This window comes from Amblyomma mixtum, chromosome 3, assembly GCF_055824585.1.
Source record: "Amblyomma mixtum isolate Tamu chromosome 3, ASM5582458v1, whole genome shotgun sequence".
NCBI classification, from domain to species: Eukaryota; Metazoa; Arthropoda; class Arachnida; order Ixodida; family Ixodidae; genus Amblyomma; species Amblyomma mixtum.
This window is the reverse complement of record NC_143014.1, coordinates 199,264,942-199,288,376: the sequence shown is the minus strand read 5'-3', so window position 1 is coordinate 199,288,376 and position 23,435 is coordinate 199,264,942. Positions and strand designations below refer to the sequence as shown.

General features: G+C 52.5%; 2 protein-coding genes across 7 annotated transcripts in view; both read right to left on the bottom strand.

Annotated features, from left to right (window-relative positions):
- Ddr (discoidin domain-containing receptor 2) overlaps nucleotides 1-23,435 on the bottom strand; it is a 608,941-nt gene that overhangs the window by 33,225 nt on the left and 552,281 nt on the right. For all 6 annotated transcript variants that reach the window (XM_089582433.1, XM_089582432.1, XM_089582436.1 and 3 more), the window contains one exon: nucleotides 11,125-11,356. In XM_089582433.1, coding sequence (XP_089438559.1) covers nucleotides 11,125-11,356 — 232 coding nt within the window. The remainder of the gene's footprint in view (nucleotides 1-11,124; nucleotides 11,357-23,435) is intronic.
- On the bottom strand, nucleotides 5,212-6,180 carry LOC149353262 (uncharacterized). The gene has a single exon (XM_089585130.1). The coding sequence runs from the start codon at nucleotides 6,178-6,180 to the stop codon at nucleotides 5,212-5,214; it is 969 nt and encodes a 322-aa protein (XP_089441256.1).

The window sequence follows — 23,435 nt, the reverse complement described above, 5'->3', positions numbered from 1 at the left end:
ACTTGGAAGCGAAGAAATAACGAGATAAATGAACGATAACGGCGTCCCTGCCTAACAAGGTGGCTTTTCGCTACGTGCACGAAAGAACACACGCACTGTTAATGTTGTGTTTTATTTTTGTTTACTTATGTATCGGCTTTCAGTACCTCACACGTCGCGAATGAGATACATTTTGTAGCGTAAATTTATTTTCTTTTTTTTTTTCGTGGACACCGCGCCCCTCGTTTTCCGGGCGCCTAGTTACTGTCTCTCTGCGTAATTGGCATCGGTCACTGAGTAGCGCCTGACAGCCCCGACTGGCTGGATGCAGAGTAAGAACCCAGAAAAAAAAAAAAAAAGGAGAAGGGCGGTGGCAGTATGACGCGAAAAATGCGGCACAGGGCGGAAACTACCCGGCTACTTTGATCCCGGAGAGGTGAAACCAGTTTCGTTTTGCGTCAGCGCTGCCCACACATAGAAAGAAAAGGACGAATGCTGGAAAAAAGACCCACAAAAACGAGCCAAGAGAGCGGGCGGGCGATGCCGCACGCGGTGTAAGACCGCGGAGAGGAGTGAGAGCCGCGGGGATAGCCCCGGATTTAGGATTAATCGAACGCGGGGAGTGGAGGGGCCGCAGATGGAGCTATCCGCCGGGGTCATTATACAGATGCTCCGGCGCCTCCCGCCATAAACAGCCACTGCCAACCACTTTCCTCCGGCGTGTCAGTGCTCGGCGTGTCAGTGCGTCTGTGCGCGATGTTGCTACATGGATGCACGCTCAGTGGACGCAGCCCCAACTGCTGCTGCTGCTGCTCCCGCAGCACGTAGGTAGCGTGCCGGGGACGCTAATGTATCGGGGCGCAGCGAGCAGCAGGCACGGGGCAGGCGCTTAGCGCCGCTGTTATTGCCATCGGCTCCACTCCGCGAGCGGTTTCGCAAAGCGCCTTCTGATGAATGCGCGCCCACAGGCAGATGCTCACACTTCAGGGCGAAAGCACCTGAGAGCACGCATACTCGCTTTTTGCCATCGTAGATATTAAGCCTCTTTTAAAACGCTAGTCGTCATCAAAAGTAACGCGCTTTTGGCGGCACGCAGGGGATGATTCCTGCTTCCTTCCGTGCTAAGGGCGCGGCGAGAGGCGTTTCACTGTTTTTGAGCACCAACAGTTGGTTAATATCGTTTTTTTTTTTGTACACACAACCCAAAATAATACGCAATAATGAACGATCCACCAGCAGTGACGAATGAAATTAGCTCGGCCACGCCTGGCGACGGCTCTCATCGCACGCAGCATAGGCGATTAGATGTTATTTATGAGTCGTCGCGACTCCTACGACGTTTATCGACTTGAGCGAGATCAGCCACCCTGTTCCCGCCTATCAACTCCTCGCAGAGAGCCTGCGGCACTGCGCGTCTCTCTCCTGCCCGTCCCTACCCAAGTACGACGGCTCCAGGAGAACAGGCCAGTGAAACTCCAGATTTTTGGCATCCGTCAACTCGTCGTCGGCACCAAGCAGGCCGTTTTACGACCACCGGCTTCCCGTCCGCTCTCCCTCTCCGGCGCCCATTTATCCGCGCCTTTCCGCGAAGCGTTCCACGGGGTGCTGCCGCGTTCGGCTCCCGCCGCGGCCAAGAATAAACAGAGGCATTCGTCTCGAAACGAAAACCTTTGCGCCGCAAATCGCGCCGACAAAACAGCGCGGCGAGCGGAGACGGGTCGCCCAGCAGAGAGACAGCGCCGTGCCAACGTGCCAAGCCGAATTATACGGGAGTTTAGGCTCAGTTCCGTGCACTGGCCAGCGATACCGAGCCGGAGACCACCGCGACGCATTGCTAACATCAGTGGCCGCTTGTCGAAGCGCGAGCGTTTTCCTCTCGTGAGAAGGCAGCGCGCGTGCTTGGGAGAAAACGAAGCGAAAAAAAAAGCAGGAGGGAGCAGAAGAGGGGATTTAAAACACCGCTCAGATGAAGTCTACGACGCCATTCTGGCAAGGGTACGTATAACTAATTAGCACTGAATCATGCTCGCAATCGTAGTGGAGCTCGCGTTTCGCAGAGGAGTGAACTTCGTGGCGCTTTCAAGGCATAACCATGACGTGTCTCACTGTTTGATGGTGCAATGAAAAGTGGGTCTACTATCAGTGACCTTCGTTCGGATGATCAGGAAAAGTAATTAAAAATTAAACCCTGCCCGCACCGCCTATGGCACAACGGCAGAAAGAAGTCACGCGGCAAGGATTTTTTCTGCGATTTAAGGCGCACCGCCGTTAAAGCCACTGCTTTCTTAAGGTAGCGGGTCACACTGCACGAGTCCGGAACTATAACCCGCCGCGGAAGAGTGAAGCGTGACATCTCCCTTTCACGCGTCTCGCTTTCGGCGACGCTGCACGTAACCAGACTGGACGGAGAGTACGAAAGCAATGCGCGCGCAGTAAAACAATTGCACGAGGCCAAGCGGGGGCCAGCGGCGCGTGGGCGTTTATGTTCGCAAGCGCGGCCGCTTTACGATTTCGGACGGGGCCCACGGGCCGGTGTTTATTTTCCCGCACGTCGGATTCGCGCCCCGGGGCCACCTGGTCGACACGAGGACGAAAAAGAGGAGGGGGGGGGGGGCGTCGCCTAGAGACGAGTTGCAACGGGAACGGCGGCATGGTGTGCGCGAGCCTATGTGCGTCCCGCTGAGGAACGTGGAGGCCGACAGACGTCGGCGTGAATGCGCCAACGCTTTGTCTCGAAGGGCGCACGTTGCCAGCACGTGGACTTCGTGCTGAGCCCAGCAGTCAGCTAGTGCGGTGGCTGGCATGAAAAACAAATGACCGCGTGTCTATCGCGGCTCCAATGGGCCCGGAGTTTACTACGATGGGACTTGAAGATCGTATACTGCGAAGCGACATCTTGTCCTCCGTACAGGCACCTACGGCAGGCTATCGCACCGAAGACATAATGCGATGAATGTATGCATGCGTCATATGATTAGGGCAGCAACCCCGAGATGCACTTCGCCCCACTACTGGTGTCGCTGGCCGACTGCTGACGTGAGATAGGCAGGTGCGCATGGTAGCATCATAGGAAACAACTCGACGTCTGCCACATGAAGAAAGGCACGAGCTACTTGAGCGTTGCAGTAGAACTTGGCGCTGGAACTTGACAGTGGTCCGGCATACTGTTGTATGTCGTGTCGTTTTTCGCCCTCCCATGGTTGTCAGCGTTTGCGAAATTATGTTCGTGTACGTCCTGCTTCGAAAACTTGCTGCTCCGCCGTCTGGTGGCAAAGCAGTATTGTTGGTGAAGCTAGCTTAATGATTTCGAAAGACGTCCATTACTGAAACCCGTACGTAGGCACCGACGGCGATGGCGGAGCTTTCTTCGCAAGCTGCAGAATATGCGACTTGCGAACGCCGGACAACTGTACTGTGGTGGGAAGCGTAAGGCATCCAAGTATGCGGCGCTAAACTGTGTGATGTACTGTTCTATTCCAAGAACCAGGTTTGGGCGAACATGCCTGCAGCAGTCAAAGTCCGTGCTGCCTAATTTTACGCTCTAGTGATAAAATAACTTTACCCCTTCTAATGAACATTCTAAACACGTTCAGATCCGTCAGACAAACAATGCATGTAGTGGAAGGGCAAGCTTTAAAATAATCTTGTAAGAGAATGGCGTGAGTGACGCAAACTGCATGTTTAGAGAATAGCAGGAAGTCGTATTACGAAGGGTGTCTGGCTCTATAACAATTCAAAGAGCGCCGAACGAACGAAAACCAATATGTAAGGAGAACCGTTTTCTCGTTTCAAATCCGATACGACGTCGCTGAAACACGACTCCGGCTACGCCCCTCCCAGCGTACGCAGAAATGAAACATTCTTGGGGTTTCATTACGCGGCAGAAGGTAGCAGCCTTTCCGCTCCTAGTTGTGCCTCAATGCACAGGGAGCTTCAAGTTCATGCGTCGCATACAGGCGAGTTATGCCTATTCTCGGCTGCAGCGGCGCTTCACAGTATACATGCCGCGTCCATATATAGATGCGTTCACGGCGCCCCGCTCACCGCAGCACGGTTCCGCCAGTTGCGCTGAACAGACAGCACTGTACACCTGCTCCTGGCTGCTACATCGGATAAGCCGATGTCGACGCGAGATAGAATACCGTCTCGCTCCGGCGCTCGCCACCCCGCGGCCCGCCAAGACGGCCAAGCGCCCACACATGCGCGGCGTCAAGCGCATTTTGTCATCGCTCCATTTTTATACGGAGCAGAGCTTGGCCGAATATGTTGCTAAAGCGGGCGTCCCGGCACAAGCCCCGTAGCTGTCCGCGATCTCGATGAGCCGTCGCCGACCCTTCGCCAGCGCACGGGTGGCGCGGAGACGCGAGAGCGAATTCTCGGGACGCGAATATTTCGGGTTTCGAGATGCGTTCGGCGAGATAAGAGCCGAGGGGCCCAGCGCGGGATTCGACGAGAACGGGCGTGCGCGCGGGCGCTTTCTTTCAGGTCCCACACTATACGGCGGTGGCCCCCTGAACATTGCCAACGTTTACTATCGCGCACTTCAAAGCTGTTTCGTATATGCTTGGGAAACTGAACAGCGAAAAAAGAACTACGAGAAAAATCGGCTGCCGCGCAGGTTCGCATTTTCGGCGAATGACATGCCCACGCGTTTCTGTGGTTGATCTCAATAAGTTTTAATCTCAACATATTATGAGCTCATCAAAATATGACGTCTAAACATAGTGTGAACACTGCACACGCGCTGTTTGCATGCTTGGGCTTTGCTGACTTGTACTACTCGCTCCCGCTTCGCTCGCGTCTTCCGGTTGCGCTTTGCTGTGTTGTGCATCGCTCGCTCACCCTTCGCCAGCAGCGGTTGGTTCTATGGCTTTTCCTTGGCTTTTCATTGGCTTTTCATTGGCTTCTCCAGACTTGTCTTTCGCTTATCCTTGACCTTTACTTGGCTTGCGGTTGGCTTGACCTTGGCTTCTATACTTGTCCTTTGCTTGTCCTTGTGTAGTGCTTGGCGTGGGCTTTGATCTTCCTTCCATTCAGTTTTTTTCTGGCAGCTATGCTTCTAGTACTAAATGCCAGCTCTAGCGCTTACTTTCGTAATAACGCCGCCCGTCATCACCGGCGCCTGCTTTTTGTGAACACAGGCACAGCTCTAACGTTGAACACGTTTACGCGATAACGTTAGCATGTTCGGTATACGTTCACAACGGCGGATAACAGTCAGACGGGCGGCAGTCACTCGAAGTCCGTCGAATTCGGAGCGGTCTGGAAATCTTCGTCTTCAGCCGCTGTCGGCATGGCAGCCGAAGCTGTAGATGTGCGGTGAATCTCTGGCGCCGAGTCATTCGTCCGGTTCTGGACGGGCCACTCACCGAGCACTCCGTAGGTGCGCAGCACCGAGAAGACTTGAAAAGACATGCAAGCGAAGACGCCCGCCGAGACGACATAGATGGTCAAGAGGGCCGGACCACAGCGCGCCGGCCAGAAGCTGCCCGCGGCATGGCCCAGGAACGTCGAAGACGGCGAGACCTCGATGTCACTGGATATACCTTGAACGGGGACTTGTGTACTCGCGCTTCGCAGAACATTAGCACTCTTCAAGCGTGGTCTGCCGCGTACATTAGACGCTGCCGGCCTCCGGCCGTCGACGCCGTGATGTTCACTCGTAACTACGAGGCGTCGCCAATTGCTCTGAGGCAGCTCTCCGTCCTCCTGCCGCGTCACCCGGATGGGACTAGTCATGTCAAGTGCTTCGTTGGTGCCAGGTCGGCGCGCCTCTCGTTGGCAGCCTTCTATAACCTTTAAGCCAGGATTTCGCTCTCCTTGCCTTGAGGGTCGCCGGGAAGCTCCCATCTCTTCGTCACCGCTGAGGTCCCTATCTTCGTCAACCTGCAGCTCGCTGCCGTTCTCTCGTTTCTCGCAATCGCTCCTCATGACATACCTATTCTGTTCCGGCCTGTCTTGTGGATCCCGACGTACAAGATCAGAAAGTTGCCTGTCGCGGACTCCGGGGCTGAACTCTTGGCCGTCGTTGTCTTGCTGGTCGCTGTCGCTCCGCCTGGTGAGGGCAAGGCTTGGCCGCAACGGCCTTTTCTTGACGTCGGTTTGAGATGGTGCCTCGCTGCTGCGGCATTTGCCGAGAGACGTCTGCCTTGTGCCTTTAACTTCTGCATCCACCGCCGCCCTGGCCTCCGCCGTCTTCATCCTGTGGCGTGCACTGTTTGATCGCCCTGGCTCGGGACACGCAAGCGAAATGATGAAGGACCGCTCACTTCCAGCGCTTCAGAACGAACATTCAGCGGAACGATTTCTTCGAATGCGAAGCACGAGCCGCGCGCTGAAGGCAATGGTACGAACCGATGATGATAAATGTGCCAGTAAGGACGATGAAGCGCGCTTCCAGTGCTCACGTGTTAGTTTGTGGACGAGACCAAATAAAATGCATCAGAAACTCAGCAAATTATTATTAATTGATTTCACGTGCCATATGCACCATGCTTTGTGACAGGTTATACAGACTCTGGATTGATAACTCAGTTCTCTGAATGGTACCACACCAACTTCCGATCTCGCCTCCCAGCTTGTCTCGCAACCTTTTTAAACACCGATTTTGGCTGTAAAGTACCTAAAGTACCTGTAAAGTAGACTATCCTAAAAGGCAACACGCAGCCAGGGCAGATAGTGAATGAGTTCCGTTGTGTTAATTCTGGGTGCAAAAAGCAATATTTATTTTAAGCAATGGGAGTCTAACTGCCATCTGAGCATACACGTTAACAAGCGCAGCGTTGTTCCGTTGCGCCAGAGAACCGATGGGATCGTGCGCTATTATTCCTGTTTTTATCTGTAATCATAAAATACAGCCTATTTGCCCCCAGGTGACGCTGCTTAATCGGAAACTCGGATATTGTTCATTTGAGAGGAAGGAAACATGCCTCTAGATCGTGGTTTAGACCGCCTATTGAGCTATAAGGAGCACCACCAAAATCTCAAGAGATATTTGTACATATCGCGTCTATAGGATTTCGACTGTCACGGCCAAGAATGGAACCCTGATCCCGTGCTAAGCCACATAGCGCCATGCCCGCTGAGCCAGCACGGTCGTTCTAATTATTACCCTTCCGGATGCCTTCATTATTTACTATACCATGGGGGTATTCTTGACTGTGTAAAAGAACAACCAGCGACACTGTCTGTCTAACAATCCCTCCGATAGATGCTCTGGCGCATACCCCACGAAAAAAGCGGGATGAGAGTGTGGTTCCCGTAGCCGACACAAATCCGCGCTTGCAGCGAATGCGCACGACTTTTGTGGAATTTATAGACCGGCTCCAATAAAGAAACCGAGCTCAAAAATATGACGTCACTGTTCATTAGAGAAAATCAAGCTCCCAATATCGTATTAGTCTTCCAAATCCAGCATGTGTGCATGAATTCAATTCTTTGCACCACTCTCATCACCTGGAAACATTGGGAAATGTGCTCTTCTTCCTTGAACCTTCTTTGTACAGAGCCACTGAAATCTACTTGCCAGTGTGTCTTTTCCATTGTGATCCAAGTGCCTTTAGAACGAGCACTGTTTTCCACAGTTACAGAGTGGGCACGAGGCACACGCTCTCTGAACTGCTGGGAAACACTAGGACAGAGCTCGCACTGTACTTGGACCCACCTCCATTTCTCCCTGGCGCGCTCTCGCGACCATCGGCCGCTGACTGGCGACGCCCAGGCAGCTTTTCTTAGAATGGCGTCGTGGAAGGAGCGGTTGGCATGGGACATGCCAGCAGCGGTCACGCGTGCTCCTCTCCACTCCCTAGGCGCCAGACGGTGCTGTACCTGCCGGACCGCGACGAATGTGCGCAGTGTGTATTCGCCGTCCGCCCGACGTCTGAGCTGCGACCGCGGGCGCGTATTCCCTGCGAAGCCCAGCCGACCATCCCAGTGGAAGGAGAAGAACCTTCGTCGCGCTCCGAGGGTCTAGAAGAGGCGCAGCACTGAACTCGGGCATCTGATTACACGCAGCGATGTGCTTCCAAGCCAACCGACAAGGACAGCGCCTTGTGCCCGCGCCGCCCTCACACACTTCCTCCCCTCCGCCTCACCGATTCTTTTTTTGTTCTTTTTACTATCTCCCGTCTCCAGCGGCATCGTCCTAGCGGTGGCATTTCTTTGCGGGCTCTTGGCATTGCACCACATACGACGAGAGGGACTAAGCCAGTGCCAGTGCGGCGCTAATTTGCGGCTGAAAACGGCAAGGCGGCGGTGGTGGGACTGCGCGCCAGCACTGGCTCCCTGCGAAGCTCAGGTCGTGGTCCCCTGCCGCGAGCGGCGGCGGCCCTCTGGGGTGTCGCGTCATGCGAGACAGTGCCGGCGCCTGTTCAGGCTCGCATCTTTCTCGTTTCGCTTTTCTTTTTTTTATTTCCCTGCTCAGCTTGCTCGACACCGGCGAGTGTTGTTCCAGATTAGGACACGTAGTGGCATGCACACACGCCGCCGAGAAACACTGGCTCACGCGTCTCGGCGCTGCTGGCCCCGCGGCTCGCGAGTTCGAATACCTGCGACAACGGTCGCGTTCCGGTGGCAGAGGAACCGGAAGACGTGCAATGCAATGAACGGTGCAGTTGAAAGAAGCCTGCCGTTCTATAACGACGTTCGTCACAACGTTTGCTGAAGCCTAGGTGCAATGACGCCCGGTACTGAAGTCAGCTCTGGCTATTCAGTGTAACATGTGTTACAGCGTATATCACCCTACCTGAATTTTTTTTTCTGCGCTGAAGTGGAAGGTGCTACAGCTGGCGTCAATAAACTGGGGGCGGAATCCTCAACGCTGTTCGCCCGATTAGCCGCGACTTTTATTTGGGAGTGTGGGGCTATCACAACCGCAGAAGTGACGCACTGGCGCGACCCAGCCACAGACCGCTCTTAGCTGCGATGCGCTTTCAGCATTCGGCCCCTAGAAATCTAATGAGCGCTAGCAATTTGTGAGACACCAATTAACCCCATGTGGTAAACAGCTCTCGAGGTGAGATATCACATTTTTAAGTAGAGATGTTTTCAATGTCAGATGTCAAAGCAATAAAACTTCAGTTAAATTGTTAGTGAGCGCCAATGTTTCGTCCTCCCTTTTCTGTGTCCTTTGTGAGGTTTGCGCTGTTTTTCTTCGTGACGAACAACCAACTAGCTCGGGATGTGTTATTCAAGGCCATTTTGAACGGTACGGTTTCAATCAATCCACTCAAATCCGCGCTACCATTTTTGGTGCGCACCGGGGCCCATAGACCTTCTTGCTTTCGCATCACGTGTTCAAATAAGAGGCCAAGTACTGCTTCCCAAAACTCGTTAGTAGAGGTTAAAAAGAAAAGGTAAACACTGCCAGTCTACAAAGCTGCATGCAGAGAGATTGTCGTTTTGCAAGCTGCAGGGACTGCACGAAGAAAGCGAGAACAAAATGCAAAACCTGCGCGACTAATCGTAAGAGGAATTCCGGTGGCGAGCCAGATGCACGGGAACGCGAGGGAAGGGAAAGACGGACGCGGGAGATGAGGAAGGATGCGACGCGCGAAAGCAGCTAAAACACGTCGCAGTCGCGCGGGAGCGCAGGTAGCCACTTTGTGCGAGAATCGGAGCGACACTGTCCTAGTGTAGCCTCGTGGGTACTGCTGCCGGCGGGAGGGCTTTGCGTTCTGGGCATTCCACGCCCAGTCCCTCAGCCAGAAACGCCAGGAACTCGCGCATCGCGCTCGGCACTCCGACGGGACGCCCAAATGTGCCTTTCCGCTAAAGAATGCGCTTTCTTTCGCGGGCCAGAGCAAAAACAAAAAGAAAGTAAGGGTGTGCTTCGCTGCTGACATGGCTGGAGTAAAGTAAGTGGAAACGGGACAAACCTCAAAGCTAAAGGATGTCGTATTCGCGCGTACACACAGACATCAGAGCCTGCTAATGTTTCTCATACTCTTGTTTATTTTCGGTTGCCACGAGTTAAGACTGCTGCTTTATTTTCCATCCAGAAATTGTATAACACGAAATATAACCACACAAACATAGCATAAACCAGTGCTCCTCAATGCCAGCATGGACAGGTCTGTACGTGCGCCGGTTATTAAAACTAGCATAAGGCTGCACATACCTCCTCTACCCCCCACTTTTCTTTTTCTTGCTTGCTTGCTTGTTCTTTTCATTCTCTATAGAACAGGCACTGAACTCTAAATAAACTAACATGGCTGCAGGGACTCAGACATGACTATTCCTTTCTGTTTTGGTGTTTTTCCTTGGGTCCCTACTAATATCTGTAAGAACATTTACACTATAAGGGCCAGCTTAAGGAAACAAATTCTTCCCGTGGCCAAAGGCACGTCATACAACCTCCAGCAACTACATTTCGTGTCATTATCAAGCTTGCCCATGGAACGTGAAGGCTAATTAAAAAACGATAAGCGCCACTATTCAAGTAGATAATGACAGACTGGCCTCCTGAACTAGAACTTGCATCGAAATAAGCAGTCTTCCACGTGACAGAAAACCACAAACGCCTGCATGAAAATGACCAGTCCGCAGCATAGCATTCATGATCTCCTCTTGCCTCGTACTTCAGTGGCAGCAACGACATGGATACAGCTCGCGAAGACATGCTGCGCTCGCTGCACATCGGAGACGATAGGGTAAACACAGGCTAACTTTCGCGTCAGAAATCCACGAGTAGTGATGTTAAAATTGCGCGCGTGATTGCATACTTGTACATTAGAGCAACTAAGCGGCGACCCGTAAGGAACTGCGTCAATAAGAATGACAATCAGGCCAGTAAATTTAGCGAACTCATTTTAAACCTAGTAAAATTAAGCCTTAATATTGTTCCCACGCTCACCACCCTAAATTTACGCACAGAAACATACTTTAGAGTTGAAAGACAGCCATGCAGTGGGAAGATGCACAAGCCATCTCGTCACTGCTAACGACAGAGAATAGTCACCAAGCTGTCCGGCATTTTTCCAAGTTAAGTGAGAAGTAATGGACGAGGTAGGCCTTCTGCAAGAGAGCATAGCGAAGGAATGGAGTGCGGGGTGCGATTCCCCTGGGTGACAAATGCGAATAGCTTCGATATGAGCTGTCCGTTGTGTAAAGGAGAACGGCTTTCATAACGAGGCTATGCATACGCACCTCGTGGTGTGTCCGGTTCCGGTAGCGCAGCCACTTGTGCAGCCCCGGCCTCCAGTACTCGACCATGAACTCCTCGGCGAATTCGCGGCCCTGGCCGTTGCCGAAGCGGCCCTGCGTGGCCAGCGAGGTGAGTACGTGCACGGAGCGCAGGTTCACCTCCAGGTACTCGTGCGTCTGCGGCGATATCTGCGGCGCCGGGCACCAGGCGCCGCCGTTCAGCTCCCGCAGAAGCCTGCGAACGAGACAGGAGCGAGAACGTTCAGTGACAGTGCTGAAATAAATAAGATTTATTCTTTCCTTTCCATACCGTAACCGAAAATTCCCTTCATTAGATTCAAAATTCCCTATTTCGGGACCTTTTTTCCCGCATCAGCACGAAAACTACCCAATTTGGAAAAACTGATACAATTTAGATCCCTAAAATTCCCTGAAACTGCGTAAAAATTCCCTTTTCGCCACATTTTACGTCTAAAACTCCTTAAAAAAAGGGGGAAAATTCCCCAAATAGAACATCACTGCGAAAGTTTCAGGATTAGCACGGCATGAAGAGGTGTTGCTGACGCAAGCCACGAACGACGTTACGCGAAACGGAGCACGTCGTGAACACTATCTTCTGGGCGAAGCGGGCGGCCATCGAAAGCAGGCTCCATTTCAGCGATCCCACAATTCATTCCGTCCTCGGAGCAAACTTAAGTGCTCGGTAACAGAATTTTTTTACGCTTACTCGAGAGCGTACAGTGGGAGCTAGCGCTCGAGTGAATGAAAGCAATAAATCTTATCAACTATATGTCAGCGAGACACCACAGCTATGCATCGGAGTCAGCCACGAAGACCTTACCGCGCTCATTCTTATACATCATAACGAAAAATAGCGCGAAGACGAAGACGAGAGACAGACAGTACGACGCAGACAAGCGCTAGCTCGCAACTGTGGTTTATTGCGGAATACGCGCAATTTATACATAACACCTTTAAAAACACAAAACAAGCAGACTTCCCTCGTAATCCGTAGTCGAAGCGCGAAAAACGCCGCAATGCAGCACGTGTCACTCATCGCGCAATTTCCTCATTTCCCAAGCGATGGACTTGAACCAACTCGCGCAACTTTCAGTGTTGCTCATTCTTATACTTCGAAACTAATCTGTTCAACGTAATATTCCATGTGCGAAGGAAAAAAAAAGACCTACCCGTAAAGGGAGTAAATTTTTCTACAGCCAGGTTCACGACTAGACCAACTTTTTCTCCACTTGCCGGAGTTGTTAATAAAAAGACAAAGCAAGTGAGAAACCTCTCGTCTTCCCGAGTAATCGCGCCAAGTTCTGGCGTCTGGCGCTCCTTTGTAATATGGCATCGGCGCCCGCGTGTGTGCCTCGCACTCCATCATTAGGTGCGCGCCCGCAACGCGACGCTGCAAGGGAACGCTATCGCGTCTGTCCAGGCGTTTCGCAGACGTTGCACCTGGCTCGCTTCCTTCCTCCGGCACACAACAGGGGCCCGGAATGCGCGCTCGCCTCCTCCAGCCAGCCCACCTCCCCCTCTTCGCTAAGCGTCTTTCTCAGTCTTGCGCGTGCGCCCTGCGGGAAAGCGCCCCTTGTTCCCGGATTTCGTGTTTCCGGGGAAACCCCATTAGAACGGCGGCGCCGGCCCGCGCGACTCTAGGCCATATCTGGCGGCCGGCGGCGCGTTCGGCACGGCGGGCCTGCCTCAGCTACAGACAATCGGGTTTTAATTAAACCACGCCGCGCGACCCAAGATGGAATTCATTAGGTTCAGTCTGCGCGCCGGCCGCGCCGGAGGAGTGCGCGAGCGCACACACACGCACCTCTCGGCGCCGTGTACCCTAGCGAGAGCACGCCAGCGAAGATCGCCAGTTATTTGACTTGGGCTGGGGAGCGGCGCTGCACCTCGGCTTGGAGCTATAAATCCGGCTCGGCACAGAGTACGCTCGCGCGCTGGCAGTGCTCGTTTTGGGCTTCGCAGAAAAGTTACGCGACGGCTGCGTACGACGCAGTATAGTACGTGGGCGTAAACGCTTTTTTCGTGGCCGTTTCGCGGAGCTGCAGCCTAGCGCCTGCAGCAGTGTTTCGAAACCCGCACTTGGAAGCAATACTGACGTCACCGGGAACAATCAGGAAAGAGCCCTGCGGCTAAGAGCAATCGATATTTTAGCCCGGCAGTATTGAAGGATGGACTGGCAAACCGCGCAGCAGAAGCCTAATTTCGTTTCCCGAGCTTGTTCACGTCTTACTGATTTATTTTGTATTGCGAGCGCCTTTAATGGGGCACATTAAATCATGTTGCGCTTCTATACCTGCTTTGCGTACGTACAGTCTTTGTCAAAAGTTTAGAGCCCAGGGGGTTTGCTTCTAAGCCTCCAAGTGGGACTCCTGTAATATTCGTGGTAGTCCTACCCATTGCAGGAGGCAGTACCAGAAATCTTCTTACCTTCAGCAAATTTGGAGCGCCGGAGAGGCATAACGAACCAGACAGTGTGCTTCAGAAGCAAACCCCCTGGGCTCCAAACTTTTGACAAAGACTGTACCTATCTTTACCTGCCACTGTGTAATGATCGCAGGTACCGTCGAAGGATCAGCCACTCAAACCTAACCATTTTCGCACTGAAAACTTCTTCGCGGATTCAGACTTATCCGCTTTGCCCTTTTCGTGCTTAAAAAAACAATGTCTGCTACCTTAATTGTCGTGCTTGTCTTTTTTCTTTTGTTCATCCTCCCAAATAGCTTCGTGACCTTTTATCGCGCTATCAAGAAAACAGAACTGGCTGCATTTACTTTGAATGTAGGCAATATTTAATCCGTAATTTGCATGCACCGGCGGCTTGAAGGGAACGATTATTAGCACAAGGCGAGAAAACCGCACACAGCGATGACAAAAAGTAATAAAACTGGGGACGTTTAACCTTGACAATAAATGCGTCAGTTCATTGTCATAACTGCTTGCCTTGTCTCCGTCTTCGTGCTACAAAGATCCTTGCCACTTGGCGCGCGCATAGAAATCCCCTTACTGATAAAACTATCTTTTATTACCAAGCCATGGGAAAGAATATCCGCCTCAGTCGAACACAGGCATCGCGGACAAACAACGCAATTGCATTTGGTCAGCTTACACGGGCTTGTATATACAACGTCACGTGTTCGTAGCAGAGTGTGTGGTTTTTTTGTTTTGTTTGTTTTTCTTTCGGAACTCGGACTACTATGGCGTGTCGGACTTGATACGCCAGGTATGAAACGACTTCCTTTGATCACAATGAGCCGACGAAGTCGCCGAGTCTTACACAGCCTAGTGCGTTTCTATAACTTCATATGCCTTTTCAAACACAGAGAGAGCGAAAACACCGGTGTCCCGCGCAATGTTGAACAGACAAGTGCATGCGCAGACGCATACACACTGTATAAAGCCGCCTTTTTTTAGAAGCCTTCGGAATTTATTTTTATTTTCATTGCGATGATTTTGCCCACAAAGCGGTCCATACTTTTATGCCCGTCTCTTTATGAGGCCGCGCACGCAGATGACCGCACTGAGATGCCCCCCCCCCCCCCCCCTCCCCCCTTCTTTCCTAGCCCCCTTGCCCGTGTGTGCAGCACGGGCCCACCGCGGCGGCAAGCAGCAACTACCGCCGGCGGCCGAGGTCGTACAGTACTCCTCCCAGACGTGCACACACGCACACGCGGGCGGGCACGGTTCCTCGCACTGGAAATGAACCCTGCAAGCAGCGCAAACCGGCGCCGCATGCGTCCACACGGGGCCCGCTGGGGAAGTGCGGCAATAACGCGGCCTGGCGGAGATATGAATCACCACGACAGATGTAACTCGGCGGCAGCGCACGCAGAGGAGGCACGGCGGAGAAGGAGCGAAGAAAAAAAAAAGCAAAGCGGCGAGGGGGTTCACAGCGAATCCACACGCACGCACACACACGCACGCACTCCCATGCTCATGTCCAACGAGGGCGCACGGGCGGCCAGATCAATAGACTCGTCTCCGTGTGTGCACCGAAAAACGTATCTTTATGCGCTTTGTTGGGGGTGATATTGCCTGTATGCGGTCGGATTCGAGTAAGGGCTGCTCCTTTGCCTGTATATCCTGAGTACCTCTCTCGCGGCTCTAGCTCTGCATTGGCGCCTGCATTTTTACCGCTTGCAATCTTACCTTTTCTTCGAAAACGCAGTCGCCCTCGCTATTTGCGAGTTAATGAGAATATAGTCATGAGTTAGCTCTCGCACATTTTAGTTCGCCGGCCTGAAAGTTTGTACGGGAAAGGGCGCACAGTTTAAAGGCTTTGAACACTGCTCGAAGCAAGCCCGTTATTACATAGTAGCAAGGTGTGCAATTGCGCGATAATATATATTTATTTATTTACTCGTATTTTTTTCCCGTGCCCGCCAACAACATGGCAGCCTACAAGGACCAGGCTAAAAGCGGTACACTTAGTTGTAAGATAGCAGTGGCTGGTTACTACAAGCATAAGTACTCCACATAAAGAACGCTGCAATACACAGAAGCAGGTAATGACGCATAGTGTGCAGACGAAGGCGGAGAATTGGAGAGTTAATGCAAGTCATTGTGCACCACATCCCAACGAAATTGTGCAGGCGGTTGTACAACACGCCCCGATAACCGGTGCAAATCAACCAAAGTATAACAGCGGCAAAACAATGCACGCAACCAAAGAAACAGACAAATCTCATATATCAAATCAATTGTACTGTACCGCTGAGAAGTGCCGTCAGGAGCTCACCACTCAAAGAGCTGAGCCAAGAAATAAACCTAAATTTCAACGCACAGTTGCCATGTATTCAAATCGGCGCAAAATGCAAAATAAAAATTGAGTCGGCTCTAAATATAAAGTTGCAGAAAACTCAGCTGATTATGATGCCCTGGTGCAGATGAGTCGAGCGCAAAACTACGCGATATGAAATTTGTATTATGTACCATGCTTGGGAGTAAAAACTTGATGACCACAGCCGCAAATTTTATGGGAATATCTGCTGCGTCAGTTTTCACGCGATCACACTAAAGAATTTATAACTGCATAAATTTTATTTTGAGACCTTAAACGCCGCGCTGGTCAATGTTCGGTGCTCAAGGATTCGTTCTTTTTTCTTTTCGCCAAATGTAGACGAGTCCAGCCACTCGGACTACGAACGACTCTGGTAAAAATTTTCATAGCCGTGGCTCGTCTAACAAAAAAATAAATAACAGGACGACATCTCCAGCGCAAGTAACCTGCGGATAAACTCCGCAAAAGCACAATACCTCAGTGGTTAGGACGCTCGGCTACTGAGCAGGAGTTCCTAGGTTCGAACCCGGCCGCGGCGGCCGCGTTTCGATGGAGGCAAAACGCAAAGGCGGCCGTGTGCTGTGCGATGTCAGTGCACGTTAAAGATCCCCAGGTGGTCGAAATCATTCCGGAGCCCTCCACTACGGCACCTCCTTCTTCCTTCCTTCTTTCACTTCCTCCCTTCCCTTACGGCGCGGTTCGGGTGTCCACCGAGATGTGAGAGAATTACTGAGCCATTTCCTTTCCTCAAAAAGCCAAATTTATATATTATTTCGAAGCGAGAAAAGAATCATTCTACGGAAGGAGATGGAAAGTTAGGAAAGCCACGTCCAAACTTCATTTAAGCTGACTGTAGCAAGCACAACACCAGTCTCGCCGCGAAGGATGTCCCTCCTCCTGCCTGCACCGGGGTGCACCTGAGTATTGAGGTAGTTAACAGACCCCCCATATTTTTTAATCTCTGCACAGAACTGCCTTCCTTTTGTTTACGACGATGGCTGTATGACGAATTACTAGGGCTCTAAAGACACGCTCGTCTGCATAGTATGTCGTAGCTGAAAACTGCAGTGGTCTCCCGTTCCCCAACGAGAGCGTTGCCTAGGTAGAGCCGAGCCATAACTGACATGTGGGTCGGCGTGTGTCCACTCTCGAAAACGTGACGCATCAGTTGGTCGCGCGATCCAGGTGAGGATGGAAGGGCAAGGCGATGTAATGTAGATGTCGCTGCCAATCCCTCCCCCCCCCCCCCCCCTCCTTTAGTTTTCTTTACCAATTTTACCAATTTTCTTTACCAATAGTTTTCTTTAGCAGTTGCCCGGAGGCTCTGCCTCAAATAATTGCACGCACTGAGAAGAACCATACCGGACTGCCCATCCAGGGTTCACGTTCTTCATGCGAGAAAATCGCCAGAAAATAAACTTCGGGGCGCCCCTCTCAACTTTTTTTTTTTTCCTTTTCTGTCGTCAATGCGCACGAGATTAAATATGAGCCGTTCGCCGGACGCGCAAGCTGATTAGGGTAAAAAAAAACTAAAGTTTATCAGAACATCTTCTACGAAATTGAAAAAGAAAAACTTCATGCTGTGAAAGCCGAATGGCTCCGCTTAATTTTGTTTTTTGTTTTGTTTGTTTTAAATATAAGAACCTTTAGAATGTGCAGTATAGCTAAAGAAACGTGCGAATGTCCGGTTATCGAAGCAGGACGTGTCACGGTGGACAAAGCTGCTCCGTCGTCCCGCGGCCGGCGATCTGTTGCATCGCTACACACAAGAACCCGGCAGCGCAGACTGTACTAATACCGGAAGAATTCGCTACGACAGGCGACATTTTGCATTCCGCTATTGACTGCTTCTGTCTGAAAGCGTAACCGGTCGTCGAGTATCAAAGAGCGCGTACGGGTACAAGAAGGACAAATTAGGAGACACGAAAACGAAAGAAACAACAGGAAGGCTGGGGTGGGTCGGGGGGAAGGGGAGTGGAGCGAAGAAATGACGGGGCACGCGGGGCCGTCCACGGCAGAGGTGGACCTGCAGCGCGGCCCGTGCTCCGGTCTCGCGTCGCTAGACGGCACGCCCCCTCGTTTTCCCCGATGTCTATCGGCGGGTCAGCGCCGAGGACAGGGCTCGGCGCGTATTTGCGATTCACCGCCCGGCGTGTTCGGGCTCATTAGGATGGAACGGGTATTGTGTCGTGACGGATTGGCCGCTGCGCGGTGATGGACGAGGTCGCCGACAGGGCACGCGTGCTGCCGCTGCTGCTGCCGGCACTACCGCTGAGCGCAGCCGCCGACAATGTAGAGTGCCCCCCCCCCCCCCCCATTTTTTTCGAACCTCCAGGATAGGGCTCGTGTTTAGCCGCTTGCCGGAGCGCGTGCGCGCGGGCTGCGGAAGCCATGCACGAAACTGCGACGCGCTCTGTATACGTCCCCTGGCAGGGCGCTGTGTGCGAGCACGCTTGAGCACTCCGGACGCTTCGTCGACGTCACTTATCAGTATTAGACAGGAATTAGCGCGGCAGAATGGCGGGACTGGAGAACAATGTATCTGCCCGACGAGGCGAGAGGCAAAGGACGCTGAACGCGGTGACCTTTATGTCCAAGGAAAAGTGGTTTGTCGGCCTGCGTGTCGATGCCGGTCTTTGAGAGCTCTGGACTTGTTTTGTGTTTTGAATACTGCGCCCCTGCACAGCGGCGCAGGGATTACCGCGCTCAGCTGCTATATTTGACGCTTCAAATCTCGCGAGAGTGCAAGATGCCAAACTAAGAGCAAATGTAACTTCTCTGTGCCTCATCATACGCCGAAGGTCGAGGACTGTTGTTTCCGAAATCAGCCAGACTTAGCAAGTAATGAACGCGCACTTTCTTAGCGAGATTGTTTTAGCGGGATTCAGTGAAAAGAAGGCAGTAATTGTTATAAATTGCAGGCACCTTATATGGGGTATACCTGAAGCGCAACACAGAGAACAGGTGCAAGTGGTTTCGCTTGTCAACCTTTCTGATCTAACATGGCATCCTGACCTACAGCTTCAGGAAACGCGATCGATATCGCGTGCAGCAATTTCCTCGATTCGGGAGCATACCTGACAAAGATGAGAGTCCCTTGAAGTTCCGTAATGTCATGAGCCATGAAAATCATGTTGAAATAACAGAGGCGAAGTATGTTCGACTCTCAGCTAAGATTGATTTGGTTTATTGGGGTTTAACGTCCCAAAGCGACTCAGGCTATGAGGGACGCCGTAGTGAAGGGCTGCGGAGTACATTCGACCACCTGGAGTTCTTTAACGTGCACTGACATCGCACAGCACACGGGCGCCTCTTGCGTTTCGCCTCCATCGAAATTCAGCCGCCGCGGCCGGGATCGAACACGCGTCTTTCCGGTCTCAGCTAAGAACTTGACGTGTTTCTTTGTGTTCAACGCGCGATAAATTCGCATTTATGTCAGAACCACGCGTTAAGCAGCGATGATACTGTAGCCTGCCGGAACCAGGACGCACAGCGAAGCATTTATACCCGAGTGGCTAAGAAATAAGCGAAGCAGTTAAGCGAACGCTTTGGAATTACAGGGAATGGAGAACCTCTGCGAGCTTGCGGCGTACGTGGCTCCTCGCCCCTTTTCTTGAGAGTGAGTGAAACAAACCCCGGAAAAACAAGAAAGGGTATCTGTCTAACAAGCCTCGACCCCAGCTCGAGGAAGAGATGTCGGGTATTGGCGCAAGCAGCATTTCTGCGCTACCAGAGTGGCGTCGTCGATGATGCAAGGAGCCACTTGTCAGGAGGGCCGACGGAGCGGGCTCCTCTCCTTCGCCTCTTCCGCTCGCCTCGCTTCCTCAAGGAGGCAACTGCTGCTTCGCATGACAATCCGGGGCTAACGCTCGGCTCCGCCGCGGGGAAGACCGCCGGGACGGGGCTCGGGCCGAGCACCCTCGACGCACCCCATCTCGAAGAGCACGTCGACCTAGGCACTAGAACACGAACAGCCGGTGACGTGTTTCTGGCTCTCGCCGCCAGAACAATGCGCAGGCACGTTCTTTTTAGAGCGCGCCTTGCTTCGCCGACGCTGCAGCGCGAATAGGCCGTTGTAAGAACCTGGCGACGGTGCGCGCTTACGGAAAAGCTAATGTTTCGCCAAGCGCGGGCGAGCCGGAAAGAAAGCAGAGGGGGGGGGGGGGGTGAGAAGTAAAGATCTGAAAACGGAGGCTCGTTATGCCATCGGAATCAGCGTGCGGCTTTCCTTCTTTTCGCTTTCATGCTTTTGAATGATTTCACAAGTGGTATTGCGCGCATTCTCTCTCGAGTTCGCAGTCAACGAGCGGTGCGTGTACGGGGTGGAGTGCTCGTTGTGGCGTATAAGGCATGGCGCTTGTTGTAGACGCTCGCTGAAACCAAGGCTTAGTCACGTCCCGTGTAGGCCGAGAGCGGCTTCGTTGCCTCCTGAGCTTTGGCTGTGTTCTTTAATGAAGTAGAGGGAACGCGCGCATTGAGAGAAGGAACCAATTTCCGAAGCATAATGAAGACACTCCGCTTCGGTTTCGGCTAAGAGCAAGGAGTCGAGCATGCCGCCGCTGGGGCATCCTTGCAATTTCTGTCCGGAGCGCGATAGGTATAGCCACTGCATAAATATTTGTTCCTCAGCTACAGTGCACTGGCGGTTATTCACTGCGTGCATGCTCTAAAATTATCCATTAGCAAAATGAGCTCACTATTTCTGCGCGTAACGCATCAATCGCGTCCCTACTTTCTTTAGGAGTTGTTTGCACACCCACAAGGAAGCGTTTCGTGTGCGTGCAGGCTTGTTCCTGCCGGAAACTGCAGCATTTCGTAGAAATTTTAAGAGCTGTACACTTCACCCCCTTTTTAGAAATTACACACAATGTCCACAGGGCCAGAGAATTACTCAGTGGCCCTAGACTAGGCTACATTCTTTCGCAGAAATAAAAGGCATGAGGGCAGAGAATACGGCGTGCAGCACACTACAGACTTGTGTCCGGAAACGTAGTTGTTGAAGTAAGCGCAGAGCGGATGAAATCTAGTTTCCAACCAACCTACGCGGTCTTTCCCACGTCATAAAGGAGACTAAAAATTACCTTGGACCACCTGAGTCCCTATCCCGCGTGCTCTAAGATAACGACCTGCGCGCGTTGTAGGCTTCCGCTGCCCTCATAACACGGCCACCTCATCCGTTTGCTAATCCTTCGGGAAGCCGCCATCACTGTTTTCCAACGACCCCGGCAGCGCTTTAATGAGACGGCTGGTCCCCTGATGGGCACTCTCGTCGCGGCGTGCGCATCGTTCCCCGTACATCCAAAATGTAGACGGTCTAGTGAACGGGTTCGAGCAACCACTTCCCCACCACGAGCTCACAACAAGAACGAACTTCAGTACCTAATGTCTTCTAAATCCTGCCAGAATTATACAGCCCGTCATCATATGTTCTTCGGGGCGCGCGGACGCTAGAAGGGCAGTATGTTTGGGAACAAACATTTGGGCAGCTTTTCTCTAAAAAAAAAAAAAAAAATACCAACTACTTCGCCATAATGGAAAAGGTGGATTCAAAACGTGTAGGTGTCCTCAAGTTGCACCCCATTTCAAATCTTCGCGGTGCATCGTTCGCTAAGGAAAAGATAGAGAGCTCCACGAATGCGAATGTGTCACGCCAAGCGCATCCCACGCGCCAGTGTCTCTCGCGATGGGGCGCGAGAGCCAACATTAGGGCTAGAGAAAAGCGCCTGCACTGCAATGGGATCAGCTTCAGAACGACCCGGACACTGAAACGGCGTCGTGCAGGCCTTCTATCGCAACGACGCATCAAGCTGTGCGTTGAAAGCTGGGACGTAGTGAAGAAAGGCAGAGAGAGAGAGAGAGCGGGAGATGCCAAAGTGAAAAAAAAAAAAGGGGGGGGGGGGGTAAAAAAAAGTATAGAAATCGCGCGACAAGACCTCCTTACGCAATTCACTGGCCCGAACAGAGACAGTCTCGAATTGTCGGCCAGTCCGCTCGTTCCCATCCGCGGGATGAGGTGAGAACGTGCGGAAATGAAACTGTTCGGGCCGCGCGCGTAAATTCCCGCTATTCCTCGCGAAAATTCTGGTCGTAAAGGGGTCACGCAAGAAGGGCGGCGAAGCTGACGACACCGCCTGGGGCCGTGCAGCGCGCGCTTATATCCGCGGTGGGTATGCGCGCGAACGACAGCAGCTCTCAGCGTCCAGTGCTGACGGTGTATGTGCACGCGTTGGGCGGCGGGTAGCACCGGTAGGGGAAGGGAAGGTGGTCCGCTAATGAGTTGGAGTGCCCTAAACCTGTCGTTATAACGCGCGCGCTCTTGAATGGGCTGCAGGGGCCATAAACGAGAGGGCAGCCTTCGTCCGGAAAGTGCGCCCCTCGGGCGGTAGTTAAAGTTTTTTGAAAAAAGTTCGAGGGCTTTCGGCAGCGGCGTCGGCCTGCCGCTCGGCTCTCAATAGAGCAGAGCGAATACCCTGCTCCATACGCACGTTATGCGCACGGAAAATCTCCCTCTCCCCTGCGTTTCCCGTTTACTTTTTGCCCTTGTATTTCTCACGCGCCATCGAGAGGATTTAAGTTTGAAGGCGGCTCATACACGGCGGCGACGACGACGACAACGTCGACCAGAGAGGGGAGGTCGTCTTGCTTCCCCGCGGCGACTGCCTCGGGAAAGAGAAAATAAGGGGGACGGGGGGAGACTCGCTCGCATCTTCAGAAATTAATGACGTGCGCCCTCTAGTCGAGAGCAGCCGTCGCTGCGCCGCGAGAACATGTGTCGTCAAGGTACATATACACGCCGCGACCGCGCGTGTGCGTGCTGCGATAAAGCCCGGCGAGAATGGACGCTCAAACGGCCCGAGTCGGAAGTGCACTCTCGCCTCTGCCGCGACGCATCAGCGCATACTGAAACACTTCGACCCTCCAGGCGCCGTGCCTGAGCACACATCCTCCGGCACTGCACCCGCTACGAGCGCTAGCATTTTTACTTTTTATTTTTATTATTATTACTATTCGAGGATCCCTTAATGTGTGTCCGCGGTTAAGTTAGTGACAGTGGCGGCTAACCGAAGGGAAGACGCGCAGAAAAAAGAGCGCAACGTCAGAACATTCGAGCGCACCATTACCGCTCGGTTCACTGCTATCATTACCGCCCCACGCTACTGTTCTCGCAATGAGCATGCGCAGCTCGCGCCTCACGGTGGCGCTAACTATAGAGGACGGTGAAACATATTACTCAGAGGCAAAACAGCGTAGGAGGGTATACGCGTCCCACACCGGTGATACTAGGCGGCGACTATTGTAACGCAATTGCAGTAACGCAACTGCTGGGCTAAAGCGGTCACGTATAGCAGCCGAAAGTGGGGCAGCCAAAGGGAACAGTTTCTGGTATGTGCTGTGTAACAGGGGCACGCAGCTGAGAGGCTGTACTAACGCAGTTGCAAAAAGTCTTAGCTCAAGAAACGTAAATGAAACGGTTCGGCGAATAATTTTTTCAGTAGTACTGCTTCTATAAAAACAA

What these genes read in the sequence shown, in the direction of transcription:
- LOC149353262 (XM_089585130.1), bottom strand. Translation starts at nt 6,180, where the DNA reads ATGAAGACGGCGGAGGCCAGGGCGGCGGTGGATGCAGAAGTTAAAGGC.